Genomic DNA, 13,620 nt, shown 5'->3' with positions numbered 1-13,620 from the left:
TGTAGCACATATTGATTTTCGGTTTGGGGTAGTATGCTTCTATATTTAGGCAGCGGGCAGCTGAACAACCGGTCGTTTGCAGCAGATTAAGCGCTTGACTCTGGTCAAAATGAATTAATTAAACGTGTTATACATGCTTATCCCATATTTGGGCATTAAACTTTGCTGATAGAATGGTTAAATTAAATCAGCACAGAGTTTGCAGAATTAAATTATTGTGGCTGCTGCCAAAGCGGGGACAAGTGGCCAATGGAGAATGGAAAATAGCAAATGGTGAATGGTGAATGGTAAATGGTAAATGGCAAATGGCGAGTGGTCCGGGCTAAGTGGCACAAAAGATGGCAAAATTGCTGCCTGGCACGCATTTGAACTTAGCAAATGGCCGACTGACTCTCCTCTCAACGGGTGTCCTTTCTTGGCTGCTGTTCTGCTGCTCTGCTGTCCTGCTTTTCTGCTCTTCAGACTCCTTTCCCTTTATTATTTGCAAGATATCTTGGCCATAATTTCGTTTGGCTCAAAAATGTTCAGTCGTTCCCAGCACACTTGAGTCGATGCGGACCAGCAATAGTTTTTCCTGCCCGCAGCATCCATGTTTATTTCTCTCTTGCAGCACGAATGGATAACACAATAAATATCAACTGGAGTCCAAGGAGAGAAGCTTTAAATATTTACATTTTCGACCAGCAACTGACCAAATAAACTTACATATAACTAACTAGCAAATAAACAAATACCTAATCCAACTGAGCGGACCAAAACGCGCATATTCCCTAAGCTGTAAAAAAATCAATGTGAGACTTGTGCTTGTAAACAAACCGGAGACCAAACAGTATCGATTATACGGTTCTACATAGGAATATTTATATTTAGCCTAACTTTTAAGTGTACATATGACCAGAACGGAATACAAACTTGGTAAAAGCTTTAAACTAGTCAAATAAGAGCGGAAGGAGGCAAAACCAACTCGAATTTGCTGTCAATTCTCGTGTGTACTGTGTAACTGAACGTGTAAACTGTAGACTGTGCTATAAACATATTCAACCTATTTATATTATCCAACCCCATATACACTAGTGTCGAGAAAAAGCATTTAGATCGGGCAAGTTACAGAGACCGCTTTCAGGTAACTGATAACCAGATAACCAGATGTAACCCAACCGCAACACACCAACAATCCTTTCTGGGAGCTTTCCTTGCTGTGCTTTATGTAGATCTGTCTATCGGTGTTCCCAATGCATTTATGTGATCTGTCTGTGTCCTTGCCTGTGTGTAAAGAGTTCCTAGCACGATATAGCCATACTGGCCATCCTGCGAGAGTGCTTCTCCTTCCGCAAGATGAGCAGCAGCAACTTAGAGCAAATGCCCAGTGGCAGCAGCAACGACAACAGTGATAACAATAATAACCACAACTGCAGCCGTTTAACTAGCATTCGTAACTACAAGTTACCTAATTGGTTTCCACATGTAAGTTTTGTTTATCCTTTGATTTTCCCGCTCCTCAGCATCCATTCCCGTTTTCGATTCTCACTTTTATTTGCTCGACCATTTTCACACCGCACCTTCCGTTGGCTTTCATTCATGGCAAATCAAATTAAAATGCTCACTCTTTGGCAACACATGCACAATGACATGAAAGCAGTACACGGTCACAAAGTAAGGAAGAAGTCCTTTGTTGTCGCAGAATGTCGAGAAAAATACCCTGCAATGGGTAACTAGCTTCCTACTGAAGCGCAGACTTTGCCCGAAGCAGGAAGCAGCTTTATACAACATTTATATTTTAATTAAATATTTGCAAAACAACATTTAACAGTCGTGTGTGTGCTTACCAAGTCCTGTAACCCATTTACGCAACATACGCCTTCTTTTGGAAATTGAAAAGACACATGATCATGCATTCTAATATTTACTAAAAATGTAGGAAAAAACAATTAAATTTCAGCTTAGCGATGGGTATTTGCAATTCGAATAGCTTTTTCCATTCTTACTTCTTTTATAAACCATTGTGCAACTTAGCCAATTCACCTCATCATCATCGTCATCATCATCAAACCAATAGTCATCGTGCACATTACCTCAGGCTCGTGGCTTTGGATTTGGATGCATTGTCGTTGATTTTTCCATTATATATTTGCTGAGAACATATGTGTATGTAAATGTTTGTATTGCTTTAAGTTGTGCATGTGCCTTGGCTTTTGCTTTGTGCCCGCAGTCCAGACAAACTCGAGTGCGTGGGATAATAAACTCTTGGGTGCCCAGGATATGCCTTGAATGGTGTCTACGCCTTGAGTTTGTTGTAGTCGCTTTGCAGCCAGCATATTGTGTACAACGTCGACTTGGCCAGCAGCGTTAGAGTCAGCTTTCGGTCAAAGGTAAACACGTTGAGTAAGACGACCCGCTGGGGATGGAGGGCCAACTTCAAGGCGAACATGGAGAGCTGCAATCGGAGTTCAAAGGGGAAGTTTAGGGAGCTCTAATCAAGAATGAGCTTAGTTGGAAGCAAGCCCTATCAGTAGAAGATTTTAATTTCAGTCGAGACTTCGGTACCATATCCTTTGGTGGCATTAGTTTAGAAGACTAGTTACTCACCAAACGATCCAAGCGACTTGTCTCCCTCAAAATGCGTCGAGAGTCCGCTCTGAAAGTACTGAACAGCTCAGAAATATCTGTTCCAACGAATAGGTTCATGGCATCCAGAATGTAGCTGAAAATTACAAACACTCTCATCGACGTACTCAAATCAATTGACTTTGGGGCAGCCACCATCTGGTATATCTCGTAGCCATAGGTGATCTGGAACCAGCTCTTGCAGGCCAAAACCCAAATCGCAACATGTCCAAGCTGGCTATTGAACTGGTCACAAAGCAGTAGAAGCTTGGAGTAGAGTCTCAGGCAGTGCTGCATCTTTGCCAGACGATTTCTCTGGCCCGACCTGGCCAAAATGAGCGTCATTTGATCATTTATGAGCTTTTGAATGCGACACATTTCCCACAGCAGAAAGTAGAAGCCCAGCGCAGCGGCCAAAAGCATGTTGTAGAGTAGCCAATACGCTCCCATATTTAGATAAAACTGCGAGGGTAGCAGTCGCCTCATGTAGATCGGTTGGATCAAATGGATACGCAGCAGGGTTATCGAACAAAAAGTAATTTTCATGTAGTATCGGAACTTCAAGAGCAGCCCGTTGGGTCTCCCAGCGAAATACTTCTGCTCCATGTTGACAAGTCCGCGGGCCAATTTTCGAATGCCCTGCGCCTTTTCCCAGCAGGACTTCACACAGCAGGCCATGGTGCCACCAATTGTCAGAACAGTCACACTCACTCGCATATTACTAAGGGTGCTATAGGACATGTGTGCCAGAGCCAGCACACAGAGGGCATGATGGATAGCGCAGTATATCTTGAGCTTCCAGGAGCCCCTGAACGCATTCGTCTTGGGATCGAAATAGTAGGTGTTTAGTCCATTGAGCGCCGTAAACTTTGTAAGCAAACTGCACAATTGCGAGCTGGTTACGCCCATCCTGAAGACTGCAAGCTGCATTTGTTTCACGGCCTATTTTATAGGCCTTTGGGTCAGGCCAATTAGGCCAGTATTTATAGTTTGGTCATTCATCACTAGGGGAGCGATAAACGGGTCATCGGGGAGTTGTTTGTCGGCGTTGAAAAATTACTCCCGCATTATCGGTCATTTGGCAGGACATGGGTAATCAATTACGTGACATCAAAGTCATGCAAAGTTTATGCTGAAAACGTTGACCAATCAATCAAAATTGTGTTGCTTTAAATATGCACTTGTGTCGAGTGACAAAACGACAGACGCATTGGAAATACCTTTTGCAATGGCATACAAAAGATGAAAGGGCAACGACAGATATGGTTTTCAATATGGATAAATCAAATACAGAGTGGCGGAGCCCGTGAAAGCCCAATAACGCCACTGACAAAGACCTTTTGTGTGGCAAACTATAATAAAAGTATGGATGTAAAAAGGTCCTTGGGGGCACTCCTCGGATGCTCCGCCTCCACGACCTCCTGCTGGGCAATCAATACTGCTTTTTAATGAAGAAATAAAAGCGGAATGTCCACTTGTGTTGTTCGGACAGTGTCGTAAAAATTGTCTACATTTTTATTACGTATCCCTGCGTTGGGGCAAGTCAGGCCGTGCCAAAGACCGTGAAAAGATTGTATCCTGTCTGCCATCAGTCTGTGGGTCCTTCCTTGCCCGTTTCTCATACACAAGTGCACCTCCCACTCACCAGGCTAATGGTGTCCAGGACTAAAGGCACGCACCAGCGCCTAAACGCGTGCTGAGCTGGAAAATATTCGCTTTTGTGGTTGGGAGAACGTAAGCCACCTAAGCCACCACCGTTCCAAATTTCACCAGCGACAAGTGTTTATTTTGGCATTTTGCCCCTGCGAAAGCCCCTGCTCTTCCTTTTTCCATCTTTTTTAGCCTGGTCAGCGCTTGACAACGCACTCAACCCGATGGGACAGCCAGCCTGGCCAACCTCAATCCCTCGGAGAGGGAGAGGCCTTTGTTGGCCTAATGATTATTGCTTTCCCTTCGGTTTTTTCGGTTCCTGCATCGGTATTGTTCTCCTTTGCGAAAATATCGTATATTGTTCGCCTTTGCCCTTCACTTTTTTTTAGGGCGATATTCCCACGGACGTGAAAATTCCTTTTGGGGGAGTAAAACTGAGGGCTGTCCTCGAGCTGATAGGGATTTTATGTTATTTAAATGATTTGCTAATTTCGGAAAGCTTATGGGCTCCGCACTAAAACGCTTCATAAATAATCCCAATTAGGAGGGTCTTCTTCAATTAAAGGGAAATAAGCAATTATAGGCTTAACGCAAAAATGGCTTTTAGTTATTAGTAGGTATTAAATATGCATTAAACAAATATGGATCAGGAGGATATCAATTTGCTTTACCCTTCCTATAGTTTTTCCCTTGTGGTTACAATAATTTGGTTCATTTGTTAATTATCTTTGTTAACAAATCTGTTTAATGGCAAACTGTCTCGTTCTTCGAGTGCGTTTAGGTCTCCTAGTTTCTCTGGTAGTTGGTGCAAATTCTTCTCCAGGTGTCTCATAATGCTCAGTAGTTGTTTTAATTCCCACCTCTGTTGTTGCACAACTGGCTATGGTTTTTTGAATTTCTTTCGTTTTTATTTGGGGTTTTGTTGGCGTACTCAATATGACTTTCTTTTTTTTCTTTGGCTGTTTAAGGCAATTATCTCGGCACTCTTTTTTCGAATATCCATCCATACAATGAAGAGCCTCTACACATTTATCTTTTCTAAGGACCCAAAGTGAGCGCAACGGTGAGCACATCATTCGATGCTTTATTAGCACCACGCCCAAAGTGCAGTAGTTTACACCTGAAATTGGAAGTAATGTACAACCTTAAACCAGCGAATAAGTGGAACTCACCAGGATCTTTTTTGAGAGATCGCACAATAATTAATAAAGTTAGAAACAAAAACACACATGCTGTATTTCTCATAGCTAACTCAAGAGCACTGTGATGCTCTTATAATGCCTGTAAAATTGCAATTGGTCTAGCTTTTTAATAACACGGTTTCTCAAGTGTGGCAAATAGTTAGTTAGCTTCCATAAAGAACACAATTCAGCATAAAAAACAGAGTTTGATTTTCTTTGAAGTATTTAAAACTTAAAGCAGTGGAGTTATGGTTGTATTTCAGTTTAATTGCATTGCCATGTGCATAGCTAAATGGGCAGTGTTAAACTCCATTAGGTCTAATAAGGACATACTCGTACAAAACGCTTTAATGATGAATGAACACTCATTTATGAGGAGGAACTTACTTTTGCTTTTGCTTTGTTCATCCCCATGCCTTCCCCATTCACAAATTGCCTTGGATGGCCGTCATTTTCAAGTGAAATAAATTTTTGGGATTACATGTGCAGCTGGTCGGACATTCAAATATTTGCTGCTTTAAATTACTTTTTAAAGAAAAAGCCCAATAGGTTAGATGTATACATATGCATTTAAAAAATTTATCTGAGTTTTTAAAAGCATCTATTCAAGTAACGGCTATCTTAAAGTTGGTTTTTATGACTTGCTCAGCTAATATCTTTAACTATAAACTATAAATGGTTTTTTGGATCTTCTGTATGCTTTAGTAAATTGTATATCTTTATTTGAAGATTAGAAAGATGAGACCTCTGCAGTTGTGGTTTTAATATCCGCCCCTTCTATTGCACAGATGGTTTTTGGTTTTAGCTGTTCTGTCAGGATTAAAACGTTTTTGTTTGGGTTTTTGTTTAGATAGGCATATCCTTAATGCAATTTTCAATAAATTTTTCATTGATACAACATTTTCTTAAATATAGCCGAGCAAATGGATTTTTTTTAATCTGCTATGTGAAAGGCATACAGGATTATATGTTTAATGTTATTTCTAATAGTTGGGTCATTCTGTACACAACCTTCTGATGATGACAACTTTCTGACAGTCCTCATTCCGAGGAACTTACTTTCGCTTTTCGTTTGTTAATCCCATTGTCATTTTGAAGGAGATACTTTTTAATATTTGCCGATGCAATTAACCAAATTGAGTGGTCCACGAGGACCAGCTAATGATGATGCGGAGGGTTCGTCCTTATTCCACTCCATCGCCACCTCCAGCGCTCTCTCATTTTTCGCTGGCTTTTATAATTAAGTTTCGGGTACGCAATCACTTAGAGTGTTTGGAGTATTGGGGCAGACGACGCGACACTGTATTCAGACCAAAACAAATTTATGCAAATTTCGATTCATTTATTTTTGACACAAGCGAGAGGTTCCCACTCCTCCAGGCTCGTTAAGGAGGCAACTCGCCTGCTAATTGAACGGAAATCTCGAGCTGATGACAAGAGAATTGGTTCATTGCCGGCAAATATGTATTCGCGATACGAGCTGATTGCAGTCGATCAATCAATCAATTTGCCAGCAAAACTTGACTTTGGATTCGTGCATAAGGAATATCAAAGTAATGAGAGCTGCAGACCTAAGATCCATGGAAATCGGGACTTACCCACAGAACTTCCGCCATTTCCTGCCTTTTTCCCAAGGACATTGGACGGCATTTTGGAAGGGACATGGACAAGCCGCCCAGAATGCGGTTCATATTTCAATTTCCGGAATGGAAGGAGCATTTCAGCTTTCAAGCCATGGTCCTCCGTTTGCGGACACAGTTGCCACTTTGTTGCTGCCTTCAGTCTGTTGGGAAGTTTTTCACATTTCACATTTTTTGTTCAAAATTCCATTTCACTTTAAATTTGATTGATACTGCGGAAGTTGGTTTGCGCCCTCGAGCGTATGGCTCTCTATTTGATTTAGTTTTGCCATTAGTTTGCCTTTGTAATCTCGGGTTTGCTGTGATTAAATGTGCTGCTATTTCTTAAGCTGTTTGAGTGCCGAGTGAATCTTTATTATTAATTTGTTTCTCTTGGCTTTTGAACCATCCTAAGCGAAATATGATTTTCATATATATGTGGTTTATGTACTGTGGCACTCTTTGCTGCTTTTGAAATCGACAAGAGCTTACTATTTATTGGTTTTTTATTCTAGCTATTATTTATAATGCCTTGTTAATAATTTATAATTTCTGTAAATACTATGTTGTATGAAGTGCAGAAAGCTCCCTAACATAAACACACACCACAGAACACTTTTATAAAATCAATTCATATATTGTATCTGTAAATTCGCTGTGCTTTTACCATACGCTTCATAATAACTCATGCTTTCGATGCCAATAAAAACTGAAATCGACCTGCAAACAATGCGAAATGCCTTACAAATTTAATAAAACTATTTGTGAAAAACATGAAAACAATTAAAACTCCCTCAACAAAAATAATCGAAACATTGTGCACAATGACGCGGCGAAATTCAACGGAAAATCAACCCAAAAACAAATAACGAACCATTGGAACTGCAATTGAAATTATTTCTGCAATCAACTCGTCATAACATCCGCCACCCACCCACAAAACAAAACCAACCCACCACCACCCGCAGAATGTCAATGTTCTTCTTTCGATTGCATAACCTGCAGCGCGCCGAGGAGAACAAGCGCAAGAAGCGCGTGGAGCAGCAGCGCCAGCAGCAGCGCCAGCGGAGGGGGGCCAAGGTGTTCAAGTGTGTCAGTGACTCCACCGGCCACCTGACCTTGGCCCCCTCGCGCCTCTTCGAGCGCACGCCCATGAGCCCGTCGGACAGTCTGGACGAGATCGCTCTCCAGATCCCCAGGTGAGTGGAGTCGAAGGAGTGGCTTCGATAGTTGTGTTCTTCGATCTGCGGGTGCTAACGAGATATGTTCAACTTAATAAAAACAGCTAAATAACATGATAATATTAATGATAATTTATAATCAATTTATCTTAAAGAACTAAGAGCGAGTATGATAAAAATTTTGGTTCAGGCCTTTAAAATAACCATATACTCTAAATAATTGGTTGTCATTAATAATGACTTACTCTTTTATTTATAAATGTACAAATGCTTTTTATTGTCCTGTATCCTGTATTCTGTAGATACAATATAGAATGTCAACTCAGCGAGTTTTGATATTCAATATTTTTGGTACGTTACCATGCTTTAAAAATACGGGCTTCTCTGAGCCCTGCGCAACTATTTATTTATTTTAAAAGGCTATTAGTAAAAGAAAGAAAGATTGAGTAAAGAAAAAAATTTTATATTTTCCAAACGTTTTTATCTTTAGATGGTAGCAACATTTATTCAAAGCATTTAAAGTGTTTAAGTTGACTGCACCAAGTGGTGGTAAAATACTTTTTTCACAAGAGGGGCAATAAAGGATTTCATGGCTCCAGAAACTTGGGGACTCTACGGCTTGTGTGGTTTGGTTCGGCTCTGGTGTAAATAAGCCAAATGGGATTTTTCAAGTCACTTTGAAAAAATGTGGTTATGTCAAGAATGCCTTACAACGGACGTGTAACATATGAAATAGCTGAAAATGCATTTAACTCAGGCTATCTAACAACTTTCATTTATTCTGCAGATTATTTCCTGGTTTTTAAGTTTGCCAATTTATAAAGGCTTTTGACCATTTCAGGCAGGCTTTGCTATTCCATCCATTCTATTTCAGCCTATCGGAACTTGTTACATATCAAAATTTTAAAATTTTAGGTTTCCAAAATTTGTAAATTTTATACCCCGATTAGCTAGATTTTTATTCCCAAAGATGCGGATGCTTTGCGACAGACTCTCCGCCCTGACGGCTGGTACCATGGTCGGCGTTTGGTACGCCCAGAACTTCCCCTGTGAAAATCCCCCGGATGGAGGCGACAAAGATAAGGCCAAGGACAAGGCCAAAAGCGCGGATAAGGGAAAAGAGAAGGAAAAGGGGAAGGATGGTGGCCAGAACAAGGGCAAGGAGAAAGGCAAGGAATAGGGATAAGAAAATAGCTAAAAAGGGTGGAAAAAATCACACCATTTAGACGATACAATGCGATACGTATGTGCAAGTCCTCTTAAACGAATTTCTTCTCTAGTTAGTCCAAAACGTACTAGTAGACACGATCAAAACTCAAACGTCGACGATGCAATTGGCTCGAAAAGGAAGGGTGCGAAGTAAATGGCCGCTGATAACGCTTCCGAAAGAGCTATGTTTATATAGTTTTATTATCACATGCTCTGAAGCAGATGTTAACGATTTTGCATTTAAATAAATATACGAAAATGCGTATTGTATCAACTTAAAAAGATATCTTTAATTTTGGTTTAAACGGCTCGCTGAGTAAATTGGGATTTCTTTTATTTTTTAGTTGTGCCCCCAACTGATTTGAATTTCGCACAGAGCTGCATGCGACAAAAGTACGCAGCGATTTCAATAAAAGTTGCCCACCGAGGTGGTGTAATGGTACTCTAATTTCGCATTTTCACAGCCCAGGGACACACGTAATCCCAGCTAATTAAATTGTCCTTTGAAATCGTTCGGTTAATTAAGTGTGCGCCAAACCCAATAATTTATATTGTGTAGAAAGTGCTTCAAAGCAGGCTGTGAGATTTGGGTTAATGGGCTTTGAAACTTCGTGCCGACACTTTTCAGTTATCCGTTTTGGCCACACCAGTAGACTTCCATGAATCTGGAAAAACTCAAAATTGTTGAAATTTAAAAAATTATCTGTTGTTCTGAGGACACCCACGTCTTCCTTTGGTTATCATCTAGCAACACCAACATGCATTTGATGTGCGAGCGATTGTCTGCGGTTTTTGCGGGCGTCCTAGTGGGTTTGTGGTACGGTAAGACCTTTTCCGAGGACGAAAAGCCCAAGGAGAAGGGCAAGGAGAAGAAGAAGTAGACCGACCCTCGCAGCTTCTTTCTACACTCGCAAGACTGGCAGAAATCAATTCGATCTTAGGTGCGTATCCTTTGTGCGAAAATGAGCCATAAGCCGTAAGATAATGTCTTTGATCTAGTAGTCGAGTTGGAAAACTTCGAGCCAGTTCAACGTTCTGTCAACGCGGCAGCTCAGACATTGCTCAGTATTTATTTGGCTTTGCAATCAGTATATCAGACTTTCGACGTACACAAAATTTATACCGTGTTTGTTTTAAATTTAACATCCATCAGACAGCGACTCCAGTTTCGGTCTAAATTGAGGCAAATCCTGTCGAGCTTTTGCAGCCATGCCCTGTTGTAAGCGTACCGAGGTCCGCAGGGTGTGCCGGCCGATGCCGTCGCTCCTTGCCAGGCTCAACTGTACGCCGTGCAACCGCGTCCTGTTCTTCGTCATCGGGGTGGGACTGGGCGTGCTCTTCGTGCGCAACAAGGACGACAAGTCGGGCGGCAAAAAGAAGGACGAAGGCAAGGCCAAGAAGTAGGACTGACCGATCTGCCATGCCCGGCGGTATTAGCAATCGCCCAAGCCTGGCACTAGCCAAGTGAACCTGGACTCATCACCCATGAAGTAACCCATCCGCTTGCAGCGTTAGCCAGGGAAGACAAAATGCCATTCGATAAGTTTGTCCGCCGATGAATGGAATGGAGAGGAAATTTCTCAGTCGATAAATTTATCTAAAGAGCAATTTGTCAATCGAACAATTAACTGCTACATTCAATACAGGTTTATTCGATTGATCTATTCTCTATTATATATTCCTCTGTTAAAAATGCTATAAAATTGGTGCTGTACAAGACTTGTGTTTTTAATATGGGCTCATCATTAGAAGCTGTGGGAGCAAATGGATTAACATGTAATCATTAGGCAAAAATGTTTGGTAAATGATAGTAAATATTACTTTAATGACATGATTTGATTATTTCATTGATCGTCCTGTAATAATGTGTAGAACACCGTCTAATACGAGTTTCCAGATCGACTCGTCTATTGATCCTGATCAAGAATATCTATACTTGATCGGAAACGCTTTCTTCTACCTGCTACATACATTTTAACGAATCTATACCCTTTTACTGCGTAAGGAGTTATAAAAATGAACATTGAATTTACCGAGAACTAAGTGCTTATTACAATTAAAAATTACAATTATGGCCAACCATAAATATTTCCATAATTATTTGTTGAATAATTTCGGATAAATTTATTATTTTTGGGTCCTTGCGGGGGGAAATACATTTGGTGTGTATTCATTGTACAATTTTTAATAGAATATCAACGTATTAGAAAGCCTTAGCGGTAAGAACATAGATCATCATATCGCAAAATCATTATCAGGAACCCGAAATGTAAATTTCAATTTTCGGGTGATGTATAATTTTTATGCCTGATATGGTTGGTTATCCAAATTTCGCAAAGACATTTCTTCTCTCCAGTTAAATATCCCATCCGATCTTGTTACTTGATCTGGAATTATAAGGGTGGACACTAGATTGTAAATAAAGAAGCCTTCCATCAACGCGGCAAAGGACTGACCAATCGTAATCGTTAAGTATGCCATATAATGCACTTGAAATTTTTGAAGTGTAGAAACGATATGGTTTCGATGAGAATTTTGGGGGAAAACATCCTGCTCCTTGACATCTCCGTTTGGGGGTCTATTGTCGTTACTTGCCCTCCTTGCCCTTCTCCTTGCTCTTGGCGTCCTTCTCCTTCTTCTCCTTGTCCTTCTTCTCCTTCTCCTTCTTCTCCTTCTCTTTCTTCTCTTTCTCCGCCTTCTCCTTTTCGGCCTTCTCCTTCTCCTTTTGCTTCTTCTCGCGCTCCTTGGCCTCCTTTTCCTTCTCCTTGGGTGACTTCGCGGCCTCCTCGGCCGCCTTCTTGGCCTCCTTTTTCATTTGGTCCCAGAATAATCCGATGCCCGCCCCGATCACGAAGAACGCAAATCGGTTGCACGGAACGCAGTTCAACTTCTGCCACAAGGTGGGCGGCGGACGACAGGGAGGCGGTGGCGGAGGACAGCATCGCGGGGGCGGGGGGCAGGTAGGCTTGTCGCACATCTTCAAAGGATTTTGGATTAGATGTCCGCGCAATCACAGGGTCCCTCTAATAACGTGTTAATTTTACGCCAAAAAAAAAAATCAGAAAAATGATGTTAGCCGAATGGAAAATTTAGAATAGTGGGGCCTGTGTTGCCTTTGGATGTGAGTTAAGTATTTGACGTTTATTTCAAACACTACTTGATAAAACCTAACACTACAGTTTAAGATTACACCAGTATACTTAAATATGTCGACCAGTATATTGCCTCAACCACGATCCTTTTAAAATTGATCTTTATTTAAACTATTTCTATCTTCTTCATATGTAAATAAGCTGAAATGACATAATTCATTAACTGTTGTGTTTATAATTCATTAACTGTTGTGTTTATAATGCCTAGGCTACAGTAACAATCCTTTTTGTGAATACATCTGAAAAACAAAGCCAAAAACAAAACCTTATGTAAAAGGCATTTTTTTAATATTAAAATCAAACTCCTCAGTCTCTACTTCATTGATAGTATTGTCGATTTAAAGTACAAAATTCCAAATTATCAATTTTTTTCAGAAAGACCTAACAAAAATAACTGATACTTTAGGGCTGAAAATTATGGATAACTCGTGGTTCATCACTTTTATTGTAGGCTGTATTGTGGGTTATTTGATAGGCAAGCACAATTAGAAAAAGGTAAGAGCTATGCATTTGTGGTAGGCTTTTTTAAAACACTCAATTTTAGATTATAGGCCTAACAAGTTCCAAACCCACTACTTTCGTTCCATAAAATGGATGTAGATTGGGTACTCACATTTATAGCTGGCTGTTTGGTGGGATACGTCGTGGCCAAGAATACCTGAGAAAAGTCAAGACATCTTTGGGTAGTTTGCCTGAAATCTCATGCCATCCTGAAATTCAAAATCCCGACTGGACTGGATTTTGATTAGAAAGATAAAATTTGGTATCAAGCGCTTGAAATCATTTTCTTACTTCCGAAACCTAAGAAAAAAGCAACATGACCCATGTTATCTCCTTTGCCTTGGGCGTGATTATCGGAATGATGAGCTGCCGAAAGTGCTAGGCCTAAAGCCCCCAATAACCAAATTATAAATTACATCATTTATGAGAAACATTGCATACATTAAAATGGACAATAAATAAAATTGGAACTTTCGTATTTACTATTTTCATTTCATTTCATATTTGTGTTTGAGAATTGAAG

The 13,620-nt window shown here is 40.6% G+C and overlaps 7 protein-coding genes and 1 long non-coding RNA gene across 20 annotated transcripts in view; 5 read left to right on the top strand and 3 right to left on the bottom strand.

The window, feature by feature from the left end:
• LOC117136100 (potassium channel subfamily T member 2) overlaps positions 1 to 13,620 on the top strand; it is a 95,333-nt gene that overhangs the window by 51,405 nt on the left and 30,308 nt on the right. For 8 of the 12 annotated variants that reach the window (XM_033296792.1, XM_033296791.1, XM_033296785.1 and 5 more), the window contains exons 1-2: positions 1,340 to 1,464; positions 8,060 to 8,253. The exons of 3 other annotated variants lie outside the window; for them this stretch is intronic. In XM_033296792.1, the coding sequence (XP_033152683.1) occupies positions 1,360 to 1,464; positions 8,060 to 8,253 (299 nt within the window). In that variant the 5' untranslated portion in view covers positions 1,340 to 1,359. Of the gene's footprint in view, positions 1 to 1,335; positions 1,465 to 8,059; positions 8,254 to 13,620 lie in introns of those variants that run through there. One more of the 12 variants, XM_033296795.1, reaches the window with a different exon arrangement.
• LOC117136102 lies at positions 2,276 to 3,513 on the bottom strand. Its single transcript, XM_033296799.1, has 2 exons — positions 2,587 to 3,513; positions 2,276 to 2,434 (listed from the first exon to the last, which is right to left on the bottom strand). The coding sequence occupies exons 1-2, from the start codon at positions 3,511 to 3,513 to the stop codon at positions 2,276 to 2,278; spliced, it is 1,086 nt and encodes a 361-aa protein (XP_033152690.1).
• LOC117136106 lies at positions 4,814 to 5,505 on the bottom strand. Its single transcript, XM_033296803.1, has 2 exons — positions 5,427 to 5,505; positions 4,814 to 5,374 (listed from the first exon to the last, which is right to left on the bottom strand). The coding sequence occupies exons 1-2, from the start codon at positions 5,497 to 5,499 to the stop codon at positions 4,986 to 4,988; spliced, it is 462 nt and encodes a 153-aa protein (XP_033152694.1). The 5' UTR covers positions 5,500 to 5,505; the 3' UTR covers positions 4,814 to 4,985.
• LOC117136108 (probable inactive serine/threonine-protein kinase DDB_G0293184) lies at positions 9,109 to 9,713 on the top strand. 2 transcript variants are annotated; one of them, XM_033296806.1, is made up of 2 exons: positions 9,109 to 9,404; positions 9,516 to 9,713. In XM_033296806.1, exons 1-2 carry the CDS (start codon positions 9,206 to 9,208, stop codon positions 9,596 to 9,598), a joined length of 282 nt encoding a protein of 93 aa, XP_033152697.1. In that variant the 5' UTR covers positions 9,109 to 9,205; the 3' UTR covers positions 9,599 to 9,713. The 2 variants fall into 2 exon arrangements, with proteins under 2 accessions (XP_033152697.1, XP_033152698.1); XM_033296807.1 differs by having other exon boundaries at positions 9,109 to 9,478; positions 9,538 to 9,713.
• On the top strand, positions 10,075 to 10,349 carry LOC117136110. The gene has a single exon (XM_033296809.1). It carries the CDS (start codon positions 10,203 to 10,205, stop codon positions 10,323 to 10,325), a length of 123 nt encoding a protein of 40 aa, XP_033152700.1. The 5' UTR covers positions 10,075 to 10,202; the 3' UTR covers positions 10,326 to 10,349.
• On the top strand, positions 10,631 to 11,163 carry LOC117136109. Its single transcript, XM_033296808.1, has one exon. The coding sequence runs from the start codon at positions 10,654 to 10,656 to the stop codon at positions 10,846 to 10,848; it is 195 nt and encodes a 64-aa protein (XP_033152699.1). The 5' UTR covers positions 10,631 to 10,653; the 3' UTR covers positions 10,849 to 11,163.
• On the bottom strand, positions 11,930 to 12,564 carry LOC117136107 (beta-mannosyltransferase 4). Its single transcript, XM_033296804.1, has one exon. It carries the CDS (start codon positions 12,419 to 12,421, stop codon positions 12,032 to 12,034), a length of 390 nt encoding a protein of 129 aa, XP_033152695.1. The 5' UTR covers positions 12,422 to 12,564; the 3' UTR covers positions 11,930 to 12,031.
• On the top strand, positions 12,930 to 13,571 carry LOC117136112. The gene is made up of 2 exons (XR_004459074.1): positions 12,930 to 13,091; positions 13,141 to 13,571. It is a non-coding gene; the product is annotated as an uncharacterized LOC117136112 (long non-coding RNA).

This window comes from Drosophila mauritiana, chromosome 2R, assembly GCF_004382145.1.
Source record: "Drosophila mauritiana strain mau12 chromosome 2R, ASM438214v1, whole genome shotgun sequence".
NCBI classification, from domain to species: domain Eukaryota; kingdom Metazoa; phylum Arthropoda; class Insecta; order Diptera; family Drosophilidae; genus Drosophila; species Drosophila mauritiana.
Note: the sequence above shows the minus strand (reverse complement) of the source record. Positions and strands in the feature narration are given on the sequence as shown.

Excerpts from the sequence above, each read along its gene's own strand:
- LOC117136102 (XM_033296799.1), bottom strand. The coding sequence starts at position 3,513 with ATGGGCGTAACCAGCTCGCAATTGTGCAGTTTGCTTACAAAGTTTACG. Across the intron at positions 2,435-2,586 it reads CAAGTCGCTTGGATCGTTTG|CTCTCCATGTTCGCCTTGAA; the intron begins GTGAGTAACTAG and ends CTCCGATTGCAG.
- LOC117136106 (XM_033296803.1), bottom strand. The coding sequence starts at position 5,499 with ATGAGAAATACAGCATGTGTGTTTTTGTTTCTAACTTTATTAATTATT. Across the intron at positions 5,375-5,426 it reads ATCTCTCAAAAAAGATCCTG|GTGTAAACTACTGCACTTTG; the intron begins GTGAGTTCCACT and ends TTCCAATTTCAG.
- LOC117136108 (XM_033296806.1), top strand. The coding sequence starts at position 9,206 with ATGCGGATGCTTTGCGACAGACTCTCCGCCCTGACGGCTGGTACCATG. Across the intron at positions 9,405-9,515 it reads GAACAAGGGCAAGGAGAAAG|TTAGTCCAAAACGTACTAGT; the intron begins GCAAGGAATAGG and ends TTTCTTCTCTAG.
- LOC117136110 (XM_033296809.1), top strand. The coding sequence starts at position 10,203 with ATGCATTTGATGTGCGAGCGATTGTCTGCGGTTTTTGCGGGCGTCCTA.
- LOC117136109 (XM_033296808.1), top strand. The coding sequence starts at position 10,654 with ATGCCCTGTTGTAAGCGTACCGAGGTCCGCAGGGTGTGCCGGCCGATG.
- LOC117136107 (XM_033296804.1), bottom strand. The coding sequence starts at position 12,421 with ATGTGCGACAAGCCTACCTGCCCCCCGCCCCCGCGATGCTGTCCTCCG.